The following is a 21,433-nucleotide window of genomic DNA, read 5'->3' as shown; positions in this document are numbered from 1 at the left end:
CGACATGGAGATCGAACGACACCGGCCTTCCGTTGTTCGCCTTTGTCGACGGAGACAGCGGCGCTCATCTGGACGGGCAGACCCGCAGGACCTGCAAGTGCAATCGGGATGCCAGATCTAGTGACAGCGCGGGGTTTGTACATTGCATTCACTAGCAGCATTGCAAACAGGCCATGCTAAATCCGGTGCCGAGGACGCGTCGTCGAGTCTTGATTTGACCAGCTGCCTGACACGTTGGCCAAGTCCACGAGTGCAGTGGAAGTGGAGCTTGCTTCTTTGTACAGCGGCACAGCATGCCGAGAAGTGTTCCATGCAGAACTCGCTTTTTGCCATGTTACTGTCCGAATGCTGCCGCTGTGCTGTTGCTGTTGCTGTTTGTTTCTTTTGCTGTTTGTTTGAGATCGGCCTGAAAAGATCTGCGTTTTGCTTAAGCGAGGGAGCAAGGGTTTGGACAGGCACTGCAAGGGTCTTAGCAGCTCCTCGCCTCTCTCCTGTGCTGTGGATTTTGATGTGCGCGCAATTTCGTCAGTGGATGCAGAAGAAGGATTCCAACGGGCTCGATCAATCAGGCTCTTGACTGTCCATCCTCAGGGACATATCGCTTTTTCCTCGTCAACGTCTACTGCACAAGCCCAGTAGACACCACATTGAGACCTGGGTGAGATAACTTGGCGATATTCTTTCTGTTTGCACAGGCCTCATCCCACCAGGAGCCTCGCGACCGAGATGAAGTGGGATGCTGTGTTCGCATTCGGTGTTTACGCTAGAGTGAATTGGTCGCTTGGTCGCTGCGCCAGTTCCGCGATCCGAGCTGGCGGAAGAGCCTTGGCTATGAAAGCAAGTCAACCGACTCTGCCGCCAGGCGCAGTGAGGTCGAGCGAGCTGTGCGGACGCAGACCTCTCCAAATCTGGCGGCGTAGGGGTCTGGTGTCAGCGCGCCCACGACCACACGATGGTCCGAACTTGACTTACGATTTTGGTCAACCTCCCACGCTTCAGGAGCCCAGATCTGCTCTGTCTTCCAGTCATTGAGAGTTACAAAGGTTACATTAGCATCAAGCCGGACCAGACGTGGTGGGGCCATAGACACCTTGTGATTAGACTCGCATCCGGGACGCCCAATCTGTGCTAAGTTTACTCAATTCATGTCATTGCCGGCAACGAGAGAGCCTAAGATGAACGACACTGGCAGAGAGCGCGGATCTCGTCGGTGCCGCTCTTGCAGCACCCTCCTACGAAGACGCCTCTCCACACATCTGGCAAGTTGGCCTCGCTCGCGGCCGTGATGCTCTTGGCGAGCTTCATAAGGTTCGAAGCCCACGAAGCTGCCGAATTGCCGCCTCCGAGCTCACCAGCGTTGGAAGGTGTGAGCCAGATTTTGCGCACGGCGTCATACACGAGTCCTCCATCAGGGTAGAGGAAGAGCAGTGGCTTCTGCAGACCCATGTGTATCCTCTTGCGCTCAAGATCGATGCCGCCTTCGCTTGCAGGGTGGTTGAGTGTGACGAGCGACGCTGACATGCGCTCCGCCAGCTTGGGAAGCAGATAGGGCTTTGTGCAGTTGATGCCGATGCCGCTGATGGGCCAGAGCGAGTCTTGACCCTGCACTTGCGTATCGGTGACGATCTGGACAAGCCAGTTCATCTCTTCCTGTACCGCGCCTTCCTGCTCTGCAGCATCGTCCTCATCCTCGTCCTCGTCCATGTCGACATCGTCGTCTTGGTCCGCGGCGGCTGAAGTCGAAGCCAGAGGAGGCCAAGGCAGACGCCGATCGTCTGGGAAGGCCGTGCTGATATACACGGGTTTCTTCTCGAGATGCTTTCCTTGCTGCTGATGGCTCCTAACTACATTCTCCAGCGCGATACGGAAAGCAAGCGCTTCGTCAGCCCGTGGCACAGTCTCGACAGCGAGAACGCCGACATGCTGCCAGCTGGGCTGAGCAACAAACGCTTCGATGCGTCTCTGATGGAAAGCTGCCATCTCCTCGAGCGAAGGTTGCTGCTCACGTCGAGGGTCAGAGTCGGGCAGGAACGTGCGTCGGTAATCGCCTGTGTATTCCGCTCCATTGCTGAGCATGCCACCGTAGGGACCGAGACTCAAGCTGATCAGCGGTGTCCCGGTCGAGGATGAAGGAGTGCTTGCGTTGCTGATGTTGTGGGTGTGCAGCGCTTGACATGCCAAGTCTACGGCCTTGGACATGAGATGTGATGCAGAAGCTTGATCGTAGTTGGCCCTTGCAAATGATTCGAGCGAAGCCTGGTAGGTAGCTGTGCCGATGATGCCAGCGCCAGCTTGAAGGTAGTGCAAATGAGCGTCAAAGATTCCCTTTTGCCCCTTGCCACCACTCACGTCGTCCTCCTTCTCATCGAGCAGACGTGCACTCCAGAGCGGGCCTTTGGAGAGATCAAAGTTGAGGCCATCTTCGAGGTATGTTGCCAGTCCTCCATCCAGGATCCCGATTCGGCCAGGCCCGAGCAACGACTCGAGAGCGCTCTGATCGACGGGTGCGAGCATCTTGTAGCCTGTACCAAAAGTCCGGTGAGCTGGTTCGAGATGATGGTGATCAGAACCTGTTGAGTCGATGCCCATACCACACATTAAATTTTCTTCTCAACAGATGGGCCGAGAATTTCTCCGGAATCTCGTCTGGTGCACGCGACAGCTGCGCGATATCTTATCTGCCAGGAGAGGAAGAGCAACACTAACGATCTCACATCTTGGTGAGTAAAAAAGGCACAGTGGACGTCCAGCGGACGCGGTTGAGAGTCTTCCGAAACGACTTGAAATTTAAAGCTCAGGAAAAGTGTGCCGACGGCAACACATCTTCTGCTGCAGGTGCTTGCCCTTGACGATACAGACCAAGCGGCGGTATCGCTCTGTCTCGGTCACACCGCACGGCAAACAGCAGGCTTACTGTTCGGAGGGGCCGAAAGATTAGAAGCCCCCAACGCTCCAATCAGAAGGACGGCAAGTCGCCACCTTGATGACACAGATACCTTCTAGGAGCAGCCGATGAATCGCAGGTCTTCTTCCTTTCCTTCTACCACCACCGCCTTCCTCCATCCCTCGGTCTCAAGACCGCAGCAAGGCAAATTGGCGCAACAATGTTGGTCCCGATTCTCATCTCGTCGGTGGCAGCCGGTCTGCTCTCCGTCAGCTCGTACTTCCCCTACAAAAACCACCTCAAGCTTCACGGCGATACCCTCGACGCCAAGGCGCTGAGCACGGGCCATCAGCTCAATCTCGAACACTGCCAGCCCGTCTCGACTCGCTTGCCCAACGAGCCTGCGGGGCCCGTCGAGCCATCGTTCTGTGAGGATATCGTTCTCGATCGCCTCACCGGTATGGCCTACCTGAGCTGCGATCCCACAAGGCTCACCTGGGATGCTCGTGCGGGCATCTACGAGGATGGCGGGGACAAGCTCGCATCCGAGCATGGTACGCCGGGCATCTGGGCTTGGGACACCAACAGACGAAGCTTGGCGCGCAAGCTGTACATCTCGATGCCTCCTCCCGAGTATCCACTTCAAGCCCCTGCTGATTTGGTATCCACGTTCCACCCACTCGGGATCGCCGTCACTGCGTCGAATCCGTACTTTATTCAAGAGCTCGACCAAGGCGTCGAGCCAAGACCAAAACCGCCCGCCAACCTTGTCATTGTCGCCAACAAGCCGTACGCGGATCGTCCTGGTGTGGTGGACATCTTCGTACACGACCTTGACAAGATCGGTGGCAAGGACCATACGACGCTGCGATGGGTCAAACGGGTTCAGGGTCAGGACCTGACGGGAGTTCATGTCGACTTGGACGTTCCATTCAACGTGGACCCCTTCCGCATCGCTGTACTCACGGAGCAGTACTCTCAGCCCATCCAGCGCGACTATCCCGAGCCTAATCACGTCAAGGAGAACCCAGACCACCTCGCTGGATTCCAGGACGACGACGTTGCATCCACAGCAGCCAGATCCATTCGCATCCCTAGCTTCTTCGTTACGTCGCTTCCCGACCGCAGTAGCCAGCAGGCTCCCCCTACGGCTCTTACTCAGCGCTCCTCCCTCTTCACCGCCATGTGGCAACCCGTAGCGTCGTACTTGTTGCCTCAGTATTCACTCTCCAGCGGCCCGCTCACACGCAAAGTGTTCCTCCACCACTCGTCGATCAACAAGACGCTCTCAGTGCGACTCGACGGAAACGACCCGGACCAGTGGGAAGGCTTCCCCCCGCTCATCCAGGCTTGGGACGGCGGCGGAAAGCAGGCTGGCTCCAACTCGTCGGCGTCGATCATCTACATCCCTTCGCTCTCGGTGGATTCCGCCAAAGTGCAGGAGTGGGAGCAGCACTGGGTGCGTGGCATCGCGGGCGGCATCCGTGACCATCGCGTCACCGATGTGCAGCGCACTGCGGACGGCAAGCCGAACAACATCCTGCGCGTGTACAAGACGTACACGCCTTCGTTTGTGCAGTTCTTCTCGACAGAGCACGAGACGCCCGTACGTGCGCTGGTCGTCGACGAGCACGGCCGATTCTGGACTGCGGGCAACCCGAGTACACGCTCAGTCGAGGCATGGCTCGCCTCGCAACGCGACGAACGACGTCGACGTCTTGGCTTGCCCACCGCTGGGCCGGCTCTGTCGAGCTCCGACCGTCCGCCTCGTCCCGCAGGCAAGATCGACCAGACCACCTACGTCTTCCGCCACTTTGGCAGCGTCGTCGCGCATCCGTGGGAGAAGGCGAAACTCAAACTCAAGCGGGAAAAAGGTGTATTCCTCAGAAAGGAGTTCCACACGTTCAACGTCTTCAAGAGCCCTGCCGAGACCAAGGCTGAGATCGAGGCGCGCAGCGAAGAAGAGTTGAAGCACCGTGGATTCCTGCCTACGGTTCCTACGGGTCTGGCAGTGGATGTGGGCAGGAAGCTGCTGTACGTCACGGGTGCATACGAGGAGCGCGGTATTGCTGTTTGCGCTTTGCCAGCCGATTGGACCGAGGCTTGATAGAGGCTGCGCTGTACCTTGTATTTTTGGCAAACATTGCAAATACGAACAACGAAAAAGCAGAAATAAAAAGATGGCCTCGAAAATCACAGCAGAAATGGGAAGGAAATGTTGTGTGAAGATCCTTTCTAGTCGTTGGTGTGTGGGGCCGGTGAATTTTCTAGCTCCGCTGCAAAGCTTCTCCCAGGCGCGAAACAGGGGTTTTGGGCCTGGCTCGGCGAATTCTTGCTGTAGATCTTGGTTGAGCCAGACTCTATCCAGGCCAGCTAACCGCCAAGCTGTTCAGAGACCTTCCTATTCAGGCCAGCACACGAGCGTGGCGTGCGACTTCGCTTGCACTGGTCGACAGCTCGTGTACCTTTTTCGCCAAGCTTGATCGACAACTCCACCCATTGAGTGCCGAGCAGAGGTGCATCCTGCATCAAAGTGACGTCGGACATTTCATGTGCCCAGTTCTAGACTTGAGTGCCCACGAACGATGCTTGACTAAGTTTGGTGTGGCTCCGCTAGGCAGACCCCTGTGTTGCACGGTGAAGGTGGTGATGGTGCCGGAAGTAGGAAGTAGATGTCCTCCTGTCCACCCCAAAGAGCCCGCTTGTCCATCCTCTCGCCACTGCCACTGCCACCACCACCATCACCTCCCGGTCTATCCGACTCGTACACATTCCTTTAACACCACGCTCCTTTCTAATACCACCACTGTCATTACCTTTCCACACCGCAGCTAGCCTGGCCGGCATCTGTCTTCTCTTCACTCAGTCTCCTATCTCGTATCTCGAAAGAGTTTTCCTTTAGTCCGCCGGCATGCCGAGTTTCACCTTTTCCCCCTCCAAAGCCCCGGCAAAGTTCGGCGACAACAATGGCAGATACACGCGCATTGAGAGCGGTAAGATCCCCTCGCGCGGTCGCTCCCTTGGTGCCTCGCGGAAAGGCAAATACTGCCTGGCCGTCGCCGCCGCCGCCGCATCGCAAGCGTCCTACGCCTCTGCCGCACTGTCCAGCACCGACGACGACGAGATGGATCTGCGCGCAGCCAGTGTTGTCGAGCCTTCCGCACGCAGACGCAGGGGGAAAGCAAAGAAGGCATTGACGCTGGGCGAGGTGGCTGCTACCGCTGGACGGAGAAGCGTGGCGATGATCATGGACGACACTGCCTCGTCGCTGCCTAGTGCGATACCGAGTGTCAAGGATGATGGCAGTGATGGGACGACGGGGACGCAAACGAGCGCGGCGCTGTTCACTTCTCACGTGCAGGGTATTATTGCGCTGATCGGCGTCATTGTGTTGCTCATCATTGTTCGCTTCGCCAAGATTTCGATGGACAACGCAACCTACGTGCGTGGCGTGCTCAACATGCTCACCGGCCTTGCCGCTGCCGCATCCGCCCACAAGCTCTCGATGACCGTCGCCGTCTCGTCTCTCGCCTCGGCCCGCTCCGTCTCGTCCGGCTCCTCGAAGCCCCCGTCCACTGCCGTCACCGTCGCAGCAATGAGCCTTACCGGTGGGCAAGCGTTCAACCTGATCTTTGGCAGCGATCAGTTCTTCCAGATCGTCGCGTTTATCGAAGCCATCTGTTCCGCCGTCGCATCCTACATGGCCGGGTCGTCGATCGTGGCAAGCACCACCAACTTCGACAAGCACGGTACGGCACTGCTCGAACTCGACATTAGCCAGGCTGCCACGCTGTGGGGCATCTGTGGTCTGTGGATTATCGGGCTCGGCCTGCATGCGGCGACGGCGTTCGCGCACAAGAGCACCATCCAAACCGTGCAGATGGCGAGCAACGAAAGCATGCGCGAGATCGTCGCCGTCATGCACACCGAGAGCGTCTACTCTGGCAAACACTGAGGTCGCCCGTTGCCTCTAGATGAGATTCTGTCCGCCTGTTACCTTTATTTGTGTGGTCTCGTCCTGTCGATGTGTTTCCTCCTTGTCCTATGTATGATGGCGCTTTCCTGCTCATTGCAATCGAATCACAGCAACAGAAGTTGGATGGGTGTGTATGCATGAGCGATAGTATTAGCAAAACCTTGGGAAGGAAAGCATTGATCTTGGTATATCAGTGAGGCGATCAGTCCTCGCCGGTCGAGACTGGAGCAGACGTGGATGGAGATGCGAGTGTGCAGAATTACTGTGCGAGAAGCTTTTCGATGGTGGGCGCGATGGCAGAAGGCTTGGTGTTGGAGCCGTATCGCTCGACGACATTGCCCTGCTTGTCGACGAGGAACTTGGTGAAGTTCCACTTGATCAGCTCGGTACCGAGGATACCAGTCTTTTGCTTCTTGAGGAACTGGAAGACCTCGTTGGTGTTGCTGCCGTTGACGTCGGACTTGGCCATCATGGGGAAGGTGACGCCGTAGTTCTGGCACAGTCAACGTTACGGGTAGAGTGGAAGCAAATGGTCTGGTCAGCGCTGATTACCAGTTTGTACTAGAAGCAGAGGAGAAGGGCACTTACACGCTGGCAGAACTCGCCGATCTTGTCATCTCCCTCTGGATCCTGACCGGCAAACTGGTTGCAAGGGAAACCAATGATTTGGAGGCCCTGGTCGGCGTACTTCTTGTTGAGCTCCTCGAGCTCAGCAAACTGAGGCGTGTAACCGCACTTGGAGGCGGTGTTGACAACGAGGACGACCTTGCCCTTGAGCTGGTCAAAAGTGTATTCGTCCTGGCTAGGCTTCTTGGCCTTGAGATCGTAGAAGGAGACCATTTTGACGACGTTGAAGAGGAGTGAAACGGAATGGTGGTGGTAAAAAGGTAAAGTCCGAACGAACCAAAGTGCGCTCGGTTTGAAGTTTCGTCGGAGACCGACCGACCGACTGACCGGGCCGGTCGAAAAGCAGCCATGGCTTACGCAGTCACAAAAGCCCAGCCCTTCCTTACAAAACAAAAGAGCGAGTCCCTCGGTAGTTCTCATGAGTACATGCACACACAGTGGGGAGCCAACAAGCTAATCGAGCCAGCAAGCCAGCAAGCCAGCGAGGCTGCGAGGATCCCAGTCTTGAACAAGGGAAAGTGAGGATGCCTAGTGTGTTTCTGAAGAGGAAGGATCGACAACGTACGCCTGCGACTGACGCAACTCAGCTGATTTTTGTCTGCACTTGAGCTGCGCAGCGGCGTTCGATTAGCCGATGTGGAGCAACGAGAGACGTGTTTTCACAGTTGCTGTTTGCAGTCTGCACCATGTTGCTGTTCATGCTGCCTCCCGGCGAGCCACGCAGCCCAAAATTCCGCGGTACAATTCTGTCCATCCAGGACTCCCGATTGCAAATTCGATCGCAAATCTGATTCTGTTTTCACTCATCATCGGGAGATGTGAGGTGCACGGTGCAAAGCCACCGAACAAATGGCCGGCTTTGGATTCGGTTGAACAAGGCAATCCAAGGCCCCACTAAAGTTGGTGGGGACCGCAGCGGCAGTTGCTGATGCGAGAGCGTCGAATCTCATCGGATCTCAGGCACAGCAAAAGCAACGGCTATTCGGAACAAACGGCAAGAGGCACGATAGCAGCGTCTTTCTAGCTGAGTTGCGGTCTTGTCCGCTTCTGTGGATCAGCTACCTGCTGGACTGAGTTCACCACGACGACCACCGCCACCCTCACAGTCCCGCGAACAATCATGACACAGACAATAGCGACAACGGCATCGCCGACGCCGCTGATCATCGACACGGATCCCGGCGTAGACGATGTGCTTGCCATCTTGCTCGCCCTCGCTTCGCCGGACGAAGTCTCGATCAAGGCAATCACGCTGACGTTTGGCAACACGACGCTCGACCATGCCCACGCAAACATCCTCAGGACGGGCGCCGTATTGCAACGCCATCTGGCCGACCCTTCTACTCCGGATAGGGTCAAGCAAACCTACCGTGCTTTCAGTGCCAACGCTGATCCCATCGTCGTTGCTTCTGGATCGACACAACCTCTGGGCGGCAAGATGTTCACCGCCTCTTACTTCCACGGCCGTGACGGTCTGTCTGGGGTGCACTGGCTACCGAGCGATCCGTTTCCCGTACCCAAAGAGGTGCCGGCGCCCCTGGCTCCCACAGATACGCACGCAGCCGATGTGATCCTTGATGTGATTCGGCAACATCCCCCGCACACTGTCCGGATCGCAGCACTGGGTCCACTCACCAACCTCGCCGCTGCCTTCCGCAAGGATCCAGAGACATTCGCCAAGGTAGGCGGCATCTCTGTGATGGGCGGCGCGTTTGACGTGCCGGGCAACACGTCACCCCTCGCCGAGTTCAACTGGTATGCCGACCCGTATTCGGTGCGGGTACTGATCGACGAGGCTCCCCGACACCCGGCGCTTCACGGCAAGAGGCTACCGATCCAGGTCCTGCCGCTCGACATTACCTCGCCTCACACTGTACCTTATTCCAGCCTGGTCAAGGGCACCTACGAGACACCAGAGGATGCACCTCAAGGTGTCAGTCATCTGGAAAGGTTCATCGGCACGTTTCTAACACACCCTCGGGCATTCACCAACAACCTTGTCGCACCGGAGGAGTTCCACCCGGATCAGCACGACCTCTTTGAAGCGCACGACCCCTTGGCTGTAGCGCACGCCGTGTTTGCCCCCATGCCTGCTTCCGGCTCAGTAGATGGCAATGGTTGGAAGCATGCCCCGCGTCGATTCCAGATCGAAACCTCCGGTGATCTCACTCGAGGCTTTTGCGTCGTAGACCGTAGATTCACGGGCACGGGGCACGGGAGTAGCAGAAAGAGGGGCGGCAATCGAGCGGAAGATGCGGAGGAGCAGCTGCAACACACGATCGACAAGGTTGATGCTCCCCTTCATCCCAAAAGCGTCGAGGCGCTAGACGAGTCGCAGATTGGGCTGGTGGACGAAGTGACTGGCACGCCGGGGATTGACTGGTTTGCGAACATGTTTTTGGAGCGTATTGGATTGTGAATCGAATCAATGGCCTTGCACGGAGTAGTATGCTGATAGGAGGGTGTGTTGTTCTTCGAGGGACGAGTGTCCAGAGATCGGGGAGCAACAATCCGATCCACGATCTGCTTTTCTTTTTCACGCTGCAAGCTAGAAGCGTCGTTGTCGCGGTCAACGCCATTGTTCCTTTCCTTTGATGCACGTCCGGCTTTAGAAAGAGCCTGAAAAAGCCGGTTCAAAGGCCGACCCACAGCGCATAGCACTGGCTGCCTCTCCCCACGGCCTATTACTTGCATGGAAGTCAGGAGTCGGCTTCTTGTCAACACAGCTATCCATGTTGTCGATTGCGATGCTATCCTGAGGAAGGGCGGGCGGATGAAAGACAGTCTGGAGTATGTCGACGGGCGCACTCGCCGTGAAAAAAAGTGTCGCTTGAAAAGGTGTCGGGATTGACAATTTCTGGCTCGGCAAGAGCGGCAAAAGCTGCCAAAGCTGCGATACGAGACTGGGTCTACTGACGTCGCGCCCCCCTCTCGCTCGACATGCAGCGACTTGCATGCAGAACACACACAGAGAGCCGGTCGCACCGGGCCAAGACGCGTGTATTTGTTGCTGCGTTCCTTCTGCTCCTACTCTTCCTCCCCGCATTCCGGCGTTCTGGTCATTCCTAACCATCCCGATTCCCTTCAGCGCTAACTTTGAGACGTTGCTTGTTGCTTCACAACCTTCCCCACAACTCTTCCTTGATCCTTCGGACGACCATCTTCTCATCGTCGTCGCTTCGAACCTCCGTCACCCGATCCTTCGCTCGATTTCAACTGCACAGCTACAACCATGTCTGACGATTCGTTCATCCATGCGTGCGCCGGCGGTGTCGGCGGTATGGTCGCCATGACCGCCACCTACCCGCTCGTGGGTATCTCGACACGTGCTGCTGTCGAATCGTCCAAGAACCCCGAAGAGCCCATGTTCAATGCTGCGCTCAAGATCCTCCAGCAGGAAGGTGTTTCGGGCCTTTACGCCGGTCTCAGCTCCAGTTTGCTGGGAATTGGCGTCACCAACTTGTAAGTCTTGCACACAGATGAAGTATACAAGATCGATCATCTCAGTAACCTGACGTCTTTCGAGCTTCGTCCCGCGATTCTTGCAGCGTCTACTACTTTTTCTTTGAAAAGTGCCGAGAGAGCATTCTGAAGTCCAAGGCCAAAGTGGCTGCTGCTGCGGCCACGAGCGCCACGGCGACCATCGCCAACGGAGGAGCGCTCACCACGCTCGAGTCCATCATTGCCGGTGTGATCGCAGGTACGGCGACCACCGTCTCGACCAACCCGATCTGGATCGTCAACACGCGCCAGACTGTGCGCGTCGGTGTCACCGAGACCGACCCCAAGGCGGCAGCGGCGGCGACTTCCAAAGCCGTCGCGGTCAAGCGTCTCGGCTTCCTGCAGACCATGCAGAAGATCATCCGCGAAGAAGGCCCGCTCGCCCTCTGGAAGGGTCTCGGCCCGGCGCTGGTGCTGGTCATCAACCCCGTGCTCCAGTACACGGCGTTCGAGCAGCTCAAGAACTGGGTTGTCAAGTCGCGCCTCGCACGCGCCAACGGCGGCAAAGTCTCGCTCTCAGACTGGGACTTCTTCTGGCTCGGTGCACTGTCCAAGCTCTTTGCTACCGGTCTGACGTACCCGCAGATTGTGATCAAGAGCCGACAGCACGCCGGCAGCAGCAAGGGCGCCAGCACCAACATCTGGACCGCCATGGTCGAGATCGTCCAGAAGGAGGGCATCGCCGGTCTCTACCGCGGTATCACGAGCAAGCTGCTGCAATCGGTCCTCACCGCTGCTATCCTCTTTGCTAGCAAGGAGAGGGTGTTTAACATTACAAAGACGGTAAGTTCCCGACAGCGATAGGGCCGTAAAAAGAAGGCGTACTTTACTGACGACTCTTTCGATTTCATGATTCTCTTTGGGTTGATACAGCTTATCGCCCCGGTTGCCGCCGTCGCTCCCGTCAAAAACTAAAGCTCCTCTACGCGCTCATGTCTTTGCCCTTGCTAGGTTTTAGCCCTTTCTCTCATGCCCGCAGATCTCTTTTGTACGCTTTCACCCCAAGAGAGAATCCGAGAGGAAGCTTTTGGCTCTTCCATTAGACGTGCTTATCTGAGCTTTCACACACACTCGCGAGCTGAAATCGAATCGATGGCCATTGCATGCAGAAAGAGCGAAAAAGTCGAGATCTCTCTAGGAGCCGCGGTAGGTGGTGTAGGAGAACGGCGAGAGCAGCAGTGGGATGTGGTAGTGTGCATCCGGCGTTTCTGTGAGCTGGAACAAGATCTTTCCACGCAAAAGCATCTCTTGTCAGCTCTTCTGCTCGCACAGCCCATCGCATCGCCATCATCAAGCCTGAAACTCACCTCTACCTGGGGATAGAACGTCGGGCGACCCGCTTGTGCAAAGTACTCTCCCGTGAAGAATGTCATTTTGAACACCCCCTTTGCCACCAGCACGTCTGTTGATGCTTGACCTGCCAAGAGGTCAGGGCATCGGCCGTCGCTGTTGGTCGCACCGGTGGCCAGGATGTGGAACTGCGAGTTGAGCGGTGAGAGCGCTTCGAGCTGCACGCGCACGTTGGCGGCGGGTTTGCCGAGCGTCGAGTCGAGCACGTGGCAGGTGATGGGCGATTTTGACATGGCTGGACACGGTGGTTGTGGTGGTGTGAGATGAGCAGACGAGATGTAGAGAACGTGTTGAAGGGTCGTCGATAGCAAAGCAAACAAGCAAAGGCACAGACCACAGAATTCCACGGCGCAGATTCCGCGTTTCTGTGGATTTTTATCGGCAGCGTTCTCGGACTTGCCCGAGCATCCCCCTTTTCGCTTGCTTGCTTGCTGCTCACCATTGTCACAGCTATGCCCGACCCAACGACATACAGTACATACAAATACACATTCTATCAGACTTCTGACGGCTTGCAACGAACAACGCTCGCTAGTTGAAAATAATGTTGAGCTGCGCCTGCTTGACAAACATAGCCACGATGCCTAGGCTGATGAAGGCAGGCATCAGATCCAGTCGCACCACCGAAAAGATCCACAGTGTGCCTAGAGGTGCCACTCGTTGCACCACCACGTCGTACGGGGACTATTGCCGATTACCAAAGAGAATGGGAAGGATATCAGAGTTGTCAGGCTTCTGTGCCGAGCTCGTTATCGCGGCACTGAGGAGCAACGTACCTTGTTGACTATGTAGATGAGCCCGCAACCGCAAGCCGAGCAGATGATGAACAAGAGGCCCTGTATCAATGCTTGTCGCTTCGATGTGAGGTCTGCGAAGGATTGAAAAGGCCGAACAGGTCAGACCGAAGTCGAGCTTGAGCAGGATCAGGTGGAAGAAGAAGGGAGGATACTTACTAAAGTGAATGAAGAAGGCTAGCAGAGGAAGAGCGCGGATCAAGCGTACGGCTTCGTCTGACACTCCAACGGTCTCTCCATACTGCTGTCGCACCAGCACATCCAGCAGCGTATACACGAACCCAAACGGCATGGTCCAGATGACGAGATCCAAGATGCCCTCGACCTGGGGACTCATCTCTGTCGCCTGTTGCTCCTGCATCAGCCTGTTAGCTGTGTCGTCGCCGTCCAACTCGTGATCGGATTGCACGCCGTAGTCGTCTTCAGAGTCGTCATCGTCCGATCCGGCAGTTTGCTTTGCATTCGCCGATCGGTTGAGCGCATCAAGCTGCGCCTGCGACTCGTCCATGGTGACAAAGTCCTTGGGCAGACCGAGCTTCTCGATGATACCGGACTTGTGCAGGATCTGTTCCCGTTCGTGCTGGGTTAAAGACGGGCCGGTGCGGGCGTCATCCCCATCTTGGATCTCGGTGAGTCGTGCCATGCTGGTACTGGACAGGCGTGCTGTGACTGTGGTGTTCGTGATCCAGGTGGGGAACGATCGGCGAGAACACTGATGAAGTCAAAGTTGCAAAAAATCCAACGTGGAGCGTGCTCAGCTGAGACCAACAAAGCCCACGCGACACATGTTTCTCGAAGATTTTCCGCCTTCGGAACCTGTCAAACACCACAGCAGCTTGTTCAGCAACGCTGTTCGCCGCCATCATCACAAACCTTTCACTGACAGTAACACCAACACGATAGCAATGGAACAAGAGACGGCAGATGTCATTGCGATTCATCAGAAATCCGGTCGTACACGAGTGAAACGAATCAAGAGCTGTTTCTATGCCAGAGACAGCACAGTAGGATCAACTGAGTCGGTCAGCATGCTGCGTGCGACAAGATTAATGGCCTGCAGCAGCATCGCACGCTCCATTGTCGCTGTCTCCGCCGTCACCACCCGTACCACCATTGCCGCCCTTACCACCGTTGCTACCTTTGCCGCCGTTACCGCCATTGCCACCTTTACCGCCATGGGCTCCAGAGCCTCCGTTGCCACCATTGCCTCCGTTGCCTCCATCGTGGCTGCCGTAGCCATGGGGAGGACGAGGAGGGGGAGGAGGAAAAGGAGGGGGAGTACCGTATATGCCGTGACCTCCGTAGCCAACACCAGGAGGAGGCGCAACAGTGCCACCTTGACCGCCGTGATAGTGGAGGTGGTGAGGAGGTTCGCTGCCGTAAGGAGGAGGGTAGTGTGGAGGTGTGCCGGGGCCGCTAGGTCCACCAGGTCCGTCTCGGCTGCCGTGACCACCATGGGGTCCATAGTAGCCGGGATAACCGCCGATACCGCCAGCGCCAACAACGCCAGCACCACCTCTAAGACCACCTCCAACACCAGCGCTACCGCCGACGCCAGCATCCCCGCCGATGCCAGCACCCCCACCAACATCAGCACCACCGCCGACGCCGGCACCCACACCAGCGTGACCGCCAATGCCAGCGCCCCCACCAAGACCGGCGCCAACTTGAGCGTTGCCGCCAGCACCGAGCCCACCAACGTCAACCTGAGCGTCGACACCCGTTCCCGCATGAGGATACCAGGGATGGTGGTGGTACGGGTAGCCGTAACCAGGGTAGACGTAGCCATCGTACGGGTAGCCACCGTACGGGTAGCCGCCGTAGGGATATCCGCCACCGTTGAGACCCACGCCCGCATGAGCGTTCAGCAGACCGCCAACGGAAGGATCGACGTCGGCTGCAAGCAGACGCTTCTCGATCGTCGGGTGGGCAACGTCCTCGTCAGGAAAAGCCGCATCGTCGACGGCGCGCTTCTCGTGCATCGAAAAGTAGACAGTCTCTGGCTTAGCGAGCGGAGCTGCTTCGACTTGGAGAGGCGCTTGAGCCACCGGCTTGGCGGCGACAAAGGTGCCTGTCATGGCGAGCATCACACCCATGACAAGGGCGTGCGAGATACGAGCCATCTTGAGAAGTGTTGCTTTGAAGTTGGAGATTCGAGCAGATTGTCTTGCGTCTGTGGAAGATAGTGAAGAGCTTGTTGTGGGGGAGAGGGGGAAATCGAGGATGAGATGAGTTGGAGGTTGCGTTTGCCCTTTCGTTGCGGTAGGTTCTTATACGCTCAAGAGCAGACGAACAACTCAATCTGACAATGTCGTTTCAGCAGACCGTCTCTCGCTAGGACTTGCGAAGAGCTGTGCTGCAAAGTGTTGGCTGCCTAGTGAGTAGACAAGTTTTGGCGTCCGTCTCCAAAGCGCGAACACCGCTTGGCCCCCGAACTGCACCAGTCGCACCTCATATGAAGGAGAGCTCCGACCTTGACTCCGATCCATATCATAATGCACGAACCCTTGGATCTCAATCCGACGCTGTCGCCTGCTAATTCTCGAGAGGCAACGTGCACCGTGCCTTTCGGCGATGCCATCGGTTGTGGCTCGACATCCAAAGCAGCCTTGGTGTCTTGCCACATTCGAAACAATGAGGGCCAATCGCGCACCCACTCCGAACAGCCCTTTACTCTCGAGCTAGAACGTTCTGCGTATGGATCAAAGTGAGAGCCAGCGCACGATCCTTGCACTCTTGACAGACGCTCGACGAAATTGACCTCATAAGCTCAGACGCTGTTGTGTGTTTGGTGGGAGGTGTCTGATCTTGAGGTTCGCTGAGATGATGAAGGTACGTGGAGTCCCTGCGTCGCAGAAGCCCCGCAACACAGGCACCTCACTAACGACGCGTCGCGACACGAGCACCAACCTCCCCATCAACATCACAGGCGAGCCGTCGCGAAATGACGGCCGTCCCGCTCGAACCTCTTCGCCTTCGTCATCTCTAACCAAATTCAGCTTCATGGTCGTCGCTCACGCCCACGACTCCTTCGATAAAGAGGTGGACTCTGCGAGCTTGGATCGAGACGCACCGCCAATCTAGTCATTCTGCTGAAACGAGTACAGCTAAGCAGATGTGAGAAAAGCGAGAGATGCGCATTCAAACGAGCTGTGTGGGGTGCATGCATGTTGAGTTACACTAGCAGTACAGGGTGGAGTGCTACACTGCACAGGAAGTGAGCGGGAGAACGCAGGTCGAGTGAGGGAACAAGCCGGGAACGATGCGCAGAGGTGTTGAACCGATTGGCTACATCAAGAGTGGATTTCAGAGTGCACGTCACATGGAGAGAGAAGGATCGAGAGAGTGAACCAAAGGATGCTCGAACAATGCTGAAAAGATGCTGGAACGATGCTGGAAGGATGAGAACGGTCGGATGTTGCGGTTGAAACCCTAGTCGGTCGAGATTGCAAACTTACTCGTCGCCATCGCCAGGATCATCAGTGGCCCCCGCCGCCATGGCCACCACCTCCTCCGCCGCTACCTTGTTCGCTACCATCTCGTTCTGTGTATCGACCACCGCCACCCCGACCGCCTCCACCGCCTCCGCCCTCAGCGTCAACGTATCGACCGCCACCTCCTCGACCGCCACCTCCTCGACCGCCACCACCGCCGCCACCTTCATCGCGTTCAGTGTAGCGACCGCCGCCACCCCGACCACCGCCACCGCCACCGCCTTCAGCATCAGTGTAGCGACCACCGCTACCATGGCCGTCACCACCACCGCCACTGCCTTCAGCGTCAGTGTATCGACCACCGCCACCTCGACCGCCTTCATCGCGTTCAGTGAAGCGACCACCACCTCCTCGGCCGCCGCCGCCGCCGCCACCACCAGACGAATCATCTTCCACATCTCGGGACTCCGGATCAGCACGCTTGTCCCAGCCGCGACCTCCACCGTATCCGCCTCCTCGACCACCGCCCCATCCACCTCCCCATCCACCACCGTATCCACATCCACGACCTCCATGGGGCCAGTCATCCTCTTTCTGACTCTCACGAGCTTCGAGAGGGGCTGCTGGAACGTTGACTGCGGCCAGGTTTGGATAGTTGTCGGCCTGGACCTGTTGCTCGGCCACATCGCGCGTGGGAAGAATAGCGGCCGAGGCGTAGGGAAGAGCGGTGCTCAGGATAGCCAAGGACGTGGCCAGCGCCAGCATGGAAGAGATACGAGTCATTGTTGCAATAGTAAGAAGAAGAATGTCGCTTGGAGTGAAAGAATGGAAGAGTTCACAAAGAAGAAGTGAGAAGTGAGCTCGAAGCGGTGTGGCTTTTGCTTGAGTTGTTCGATGTTGGAAAGGGTGCGGAACGAGAGAGGAGAAAGGGGGCAGAGAGGCGGCCATCTTTGTCGTTCTTTTATGTCTTTGCGCTCGTAGAGCCTTCTCCAAAGAAACGCTTTGGCTCTGCCGCTCGAAGTTCGCCGTTTGCAACGCTGCTGTGCTGGGGCTGGGCAGATCCACGCGCCGTGATGGCTCGCCCTGTTGCGGAGTGCCGACTTGACTGACACCTCACCATCCTATGTCGCTGCTCGCCCAGCAGCAACATTTGAATATGCTGAGTCAGTGATTGCAAAGGTCGTCATCCATGCTACTCATCATGGCAAGAACGGTCGGCGTCCAGCGCACTGGGACGAATCGCCTTCAAGAAGGTCAGAGTCGTGGGTCGAAGGGTGCGGTAGAGGAGAACGAGCGCCTAGCCAGCTTCGCTTGGAGCTGTCGACTCGGTCTTCTTCGGTTTTCTTCTTCCAGTTGAGCAGAGATTCCGACGGGTCACGAGGTCTTGGATGGTGGAAGCGTTGTCAGCTGAAACAGGGCTTTTGGCCGCAGCAAGCCGACCATTGAGCACCGGTGCCCTTGAGCTGATTCAGCGTCCTTCCTTTTGAGGCTTAAGCAGAATAGCGCAATGCACGGACGAGCGAGGGGTGAAAACATCGTTGAGGCCGACGAGTCGATCGAGGCGGTGTGCGTGCCCTGACACGCAGCGGGCCGAGCTCGATGTCGGCCACGTTTTCGTTGGCGCATGTTCTGGAACACTCAGAAGGGTTCGGCTACTGTCTCTCACCTGTCCTGATGCGAAGCTACTGAATGAAGGACTTTCAACAGAGTTGTGCTGCGTGAGACGCTTTTGTTTGTTTCGAAAGTCACCGAGACCAGGACGAGGGCCGTTCCAGGAATGCCAGCGGCGGCCTCAGAATCGTGACAGAGCGGCTGACATTTCGATCTGCTGACTGTGACTTGAATGCGGTGATTTAGGCGATGAAGCTGATCTGAGGGGAAGCTGATCGGAAAGGAAGCTGAGTCAAATCTGCCGACCGCAGCACTTTTTCTTCCTCAATGGTAAAGGTGACTTTTGGCGATGGACGAGACGAAGAGCGTGCCCCGGTGTTGTGTGAATTAAAGTATTATATATACATAACGAAACGTAATCAATATCGAGCTTCTTAGCGCAGTAGGTAGCGCGTTGGGCTCATATCTAAACCCTATGAAACCTTTCCACTCTCGAGTGGTGATACCCAAAGGTCGTCGGATCGAAACCGACAGAAGCTACTTTTTGGCATTTCTTTTTTTGCTCTTGGGCTCGTTGCCAAGCGACCGCCAAAATGTGGAGACTGGACGTGGAAATCTCAAGTTGGAAATGTGGACAGTCAATTGAGCTGGCACGCTTTGGCCATGTGGTCATCATCGAGACGTTGCGGCCTTGTTGCTTCTGCCTCGTCCCCATCCACCCCCATCAGCTTCGCCGACATCGTCAGTTAGAGCAAGCCAGATTCCATCAATCGAGGAAAGCATCCACCATGCAGTCCGCCATCCAATCCGTTACGCACAATCTGCCGGTCTTCATCCAGAAGCCAGCCATCGCGCTCATCGGTCAAGAGTGCTACACAACGCTCATCTACAATGTCGATCTCAGCTCGACGCACTGCGTCAAGTATGCCATCTCGAAAGCGCTCGGGCTGGGCATCGTTGTGTTTGGAAGCATCATGAAGGTGCCGCAGATCCTCAACATTGTCAACGGACGAAGCGCACGCGGTATCTCGCTTTCGATGTATACACTGGAAGTGGTGGCCTACACCATCTCGCTCGCCTATGCAGTTCGATCACGCCTTCCTTTCTCGACGTACGGCGAGAACCTGAGCTTGACGCTGCAGAACATGGTCATCTTGCTGCTGGTCATTGCCTACTCGCCCGATGCCCGCACGGGTCGTGTAGACCCTGCCGCGCAATCGAACAAGATCACGATCGCCGCAGCACTGATGGGTATCGGCTCGCTGGCGTTGGCCACTCCTGCTGTGATTTCAGCATCGACACTGACGGTACTGCAGGCAGCGACGATCCCTATCTCGCTCGCCTCCAAGGTGCCGCAGATGGCCGAGCTGTACAAGGACAAGAGCCGGGGTCAGCTGAGCAGCATCGTGGTGTTTGCACAGCTGCTGGGTACCATCGCCCGAGTGTTTACCACCATGACCGAGACGGACGACAAGCTGCTTCTGTACGGGTTTGGACTAGCTACGCTGTTCAACGCCGCCATCGCCGCCCAGGTGGTCTACTACTGGAACGGAGACAAGGCACTCGCAGAGCAGAAGAAGCGGGATGGCGAAAAGATCGGTCTTGCTCCCTCGTTCGAGCCTTTTACCGTCAGCACGCATGGTCCTCCCAAGACGGGCGGCAGCAGGACGAGCAGCAGAAAGATCGACTGAACGCACTTCGCGCCAGCCCATTCGCCATGTAGATAAGTGTGTAGTTCGATACAAGGCAATTCATATCCATCGACCTGCAACGCAAGCACTGTCGGAAGGTCCCGCTCGTCGTCGAAACGAGATGCATCTGAATGGCAGCGAAGGCGCGTGTGAATTTTGTTGTTCAGGTGTTGGTCTCTGGTCGACTTGTCTTGTGCGGCTGTGATTTTATGCAGTTTAAACTGTGTTTTGTTGATTTTGGTGAAGCAGACTCCACATGCACCAAAACCGAAATCAGGAACAGCGCTTTCTTCTCCTCCCACTACAACAACATCGACGACGACTCCCTAAACGCCCCGAGACGGTCTGCTGCCTACCTCATCATTGCCATAGATCTACGAGCGGGAAAATTGCAATGCTCTCACTATGGCCGTTCGCGGGCCCGTCTACTAGCACGTCGATATCGACTCCAGCAACTCCATCGACATCAGCATTCAGCCTCCGTTCCGTCAATCCTCTGCATAGATCCCAGTCACAAGCAAAGAGTGCAACCATCTCACCATCGCCTCCAACCAGCGAGGCAAGACTGACAGTATGGTCCGTCGTCGAGCAGTCGTCGGACCTGGTCGGAACCGCTCTCTCGAACCCCGTCGGCGCAGCAGCAGCTGGCGTTACAGCATCATCACTGGGCGCCTTGTTGTGGTGGCGCTACTTCCGACGCATCCCTACCGCCGAACATATCACACCGTCCATTCTGCGCTATCGCAAGGTGCTCGTCGGCCGAGTGATCACTGTAGGCGATGCCGATGGGTTCCGATTCCACCACACTCCTGGCCCACCTTTGCTAAGAGACTGGCTCAACCCATGGCCGCCTCGCACAAAGCGTAAAAGCGGCGGCAGTGGGGGGCGTTCCAAGCTGGTGCAGGAGACCATCTCCGTGCGCATTGCCGGTGTCGACGCGCCCGAAAGCGCACACTTTGGCAAACCAGCGCAACCGTTCTCGAAAGAGGCAAAACAATTCCTCACCTCGATGGTGCAATCCCCTTCGTCGCCGGACAACTTGACACCGCCCAAAAAGTCGTTCTTTGGCGCCAACTCCCACGCTCACAGCAGCTCGCCTTCGCCCACCGTACACGAGGTATCCAGCAAACTCGTCTGGCTCTACCCGTCGCACATCGACCAGTACAAGCGGCTCGTGGCCACGCCTTACGTCTGGAACGCCCCGTACGTGTTTGGCAAGACAAATGTGTCGCTGGCTATGGTCAAACAAGGGCTCGCTACAGTGTATAGGGCAGCAGGCGCGGACTACGGTCATGCGACCTGGTGGGCCAAAGTGTGGAGAAAGTCGACGACGGGCTTGAATGCGTTGGAGAGGGCAGAGAGTAAGGCGAGACGCCGGAGAATCGGCATGTGGAGTTTGGGCAAGAAGTTTGAGAGTCCCGAAGAATACAAACGCCGGATGAAGGGGGAGCAGTGACCGCAGCACTCAGTTGCTCACAAGACGACGCCCATCGCACGAACTGTTACGACAATACACACGACACACCCACACGCATGCTAGACACCCACGTCCTCGATATACCCTC

At 56.7% G+C, this 21,433-nt stretch overlaps 12 protein-coding genes across 12 annotated transcripts; 6 read left to right on the top strand and 6 right to left on the bottom strand.

Moving 5' to 3' along the window:
- Nucleotides 1-1,170: 1,170 nt before the first annotated feature.
- Nucleotides 1,171-2,514, bottom strand: EX895_003868 (uncharacterized protein; the record flags this gene model as incomplete). Its single annotated transcript, XM_029884466.1, has 1 exon — nt 1,171-2,514. One exon carries the CDS (start codon nt 2,512-2,514, stop codon nt 1,171-1,173), a length of 1,344 nt encoding a protein of 447 aa, XP_029739176.1.
- A 590-nt stretch (nt 2,515-3,104) lies between these two features.
- EX895_003867 (uncharacterized protein) lies at nt 3,105-4,991 on the top strand (the record flags this gene model as incomplete). Its single annotated transcript, XM_029884465.1, has 1 exon — nt 3,105-4,991. One exon carries the CDS (start codon nt 3,105-3,107, stop codon nt 4,989-4,991), a length of 1,887 nt encoding a protein of 628 aa, XP_029739175.1.
- Nucleotides 4,992-5,795: 804 nt separating this feature from the next.
- Nucleotides 5,796-6,839, top strand: EX895_003866 (uncharacterized protein; the record flags this gene model as incomplete). The annotated part of the gene is made up of 1 exon (XM_029884464.1): nt 5,796-6,839. One exon carries the CDS (start codon nt 5,796-5,798, stop codon nt 6,837-6,839), a length of 1,044 nt encoding a protein of 347 aa, XP_029739174.1.
- A 280-nt stretch (nt 6,840-7,119) lies between these two features.
- Nucleotides 7,120-7,700, bottom strand: EX895_003865 (uncharacterized protein; the record flags this gene model as incomplete). The annotated part of the gene is made up of 2 exons (XM_029884463.1): nt 7,120-7,353; nt 7,449-7,700. The coding sequence occupies 2 exons, from the start codon at nt 7,698-7,700 to the stop codon at nt 7,120-7,122; spliced, it is 486 nt and encodes a 161-aa protein (XP_029739173.1).
- Nucleotides 7,701-8,607: 907 nt separating this feature from the next.
- EX895_003864 (uncharacterized protein) lies at nt 8,608-9,906 on the top strand (the record flags this gene model as incomplete). The annotated part of the gene is made up of 1 exon (XM_029884462.1): nt 8,608-9,906. The coding sequence occupies one exon, from the start codon at nt 8,608-8,610 to the stop codon at nt 9,904-9,906; it is 1,299 nt and encodes a 432-aa protein (XP_029739172.1).
- Nucleotides 9,907-10,719: 813 nt separating this feature from the next.
- Nucleotides 10,720-11,903, top strand: EX895_003863 (uncharacterized protein; the record flags this gene model as incomplete). Its single annotated transcript, XM_029884461.1, has 3 exons — nt 10,720-10,949; nt 11,036-11,771; nt 11,862-11,903. 3 exons carry the CDS (start codon nt 10,720-10,722, stop codon nt 11,901-11,903), a joined length of 1,008 nt encoding a protein of 335 aa, XP_029739171.1.
- Nucleotides 11,904-12,122: 219 nt separating this feature from the next.
- EX895_003862 (uncharacterized protein) lies at nt 12,123-12,571 on the bottom strand (the record flags this gene model as incomplete). Its single annotated transcript, XM_029884460.1, has 2 exons — nt 12,123-12,215; nt 12,296-12,571. The coding sequence occupies 2 exons, from the start codon at nt 12,569-12,571 to the stop codon at nt 12,123-12,125; spliced, it is 369 nt and encodes a 122-aa protein (XP_029739170.1).
- A 298-nt stretch (nt 12,572-12,869) lies between these two features.
- On the bottom strand, nt 12,870-13,775 carry EX895_003861 (uncharacterized protein; the record flags this gene model as incomplete). The annotated part of the gene is made up of 3 exons (XM_029884459.1): nt 12,870-13,022; nt 13,115-13,206; nt 13,292-13,775. The coding sequence occupies 3 exons, from the start codon at nt 13,773-13,775 to the stop codon at nt 12,870-12,872; spliced, it is 729 nt and encodes a 242-aa protein (XP_029739169.1).
- A 403-nt stretch (nt 13,776-14,178) lies between these two features.
- On the bottom strand, nt 14,179-15,255 carry EX895_003860 (uncharacterized protein; the record flags this gene model as incomplete). The annotated part of the gene is made up of 1 exon (XM_029884458.1): nt 14,179-15,255. The coding sequence occupies one exon, from the start codon at nt 15,253-15,255 to the stop codon at nt 14,179-14,181; it is 1,077 nt and encodes a 358-aa protein (XP_029739168.1).
- A 1,356-nt stretch (nt 15,256-16,611) lies between these two features.
- On the bottom strand, nt 16,612-17,349 carry EX895_003859 (uncharacterized protein; the record flags this gene model as incomplete). Its single annotated transcript, XM_029884457.1, has 1 exon — nt 16,612-17,349. One exon carries the CDS (start codon nt 17,347-17,349, stop codon nt 16,612-16,614), a length of 738 nt encoding a protein of 245 aa, XP_029739167.1.
- Nucleotides 17,350-18,965: 1,616 nt separating this feature from the next.
- EX895_003858 (uncharacterized protein) lies at nt 18,966-19,868 on the top strand (the record flags this gene model as incomplete). Its single annotated transcript, XM_029884456.1, has 1 exon — nt 18,966-19,868. One exon carries the CDS (start codon nt 18,966-18,968, stop codon nt 19,866-19,868), a length of 903 nt encoding a protein of 300 aa, XP_029739166.1.
- A 394-nt stretch (nt 19,869-20,262) lies between these two features.
- On the top strand, nt 20,263-21,324 carry EX895_003857 (uncharacterized protein; the record flags this gene model as incomplete). Its single annotated transcript, XM_029884455.1, has 1 exon — nt 20,263-21,324. One exon carries the CDS (start codon nt 20,263-20,265, stop codon nt 21,322-21,324), a length of 1,062 nt encoding a protein of 353 aa, XP_029739165.1.
- Nucleotides 21,325-21,433: the final 109 nt, after the last annotated feature.

This window comes from Sporisorium graminicola, chromosome SGRAM_22 (assembly GCF_005498985.1).
Source record: "Sporisorium graminicola strain CBS 10092 chromosome SGRAM_22, whole genome shotgun sequence".
NCBI classification, from domain to species: domain Eukaryota; kingdom Fungi; phylum Basidiomycota; class Ustilaginomycetes; order Ustilaginales; family Ustilaginaceae; genus Sporisorium; species Sporisorium graminicola.
Note: the sequence above shows the minus strand (reverse complement) of the source record. Positions and strands in the feature narration are given on the sequence as shown.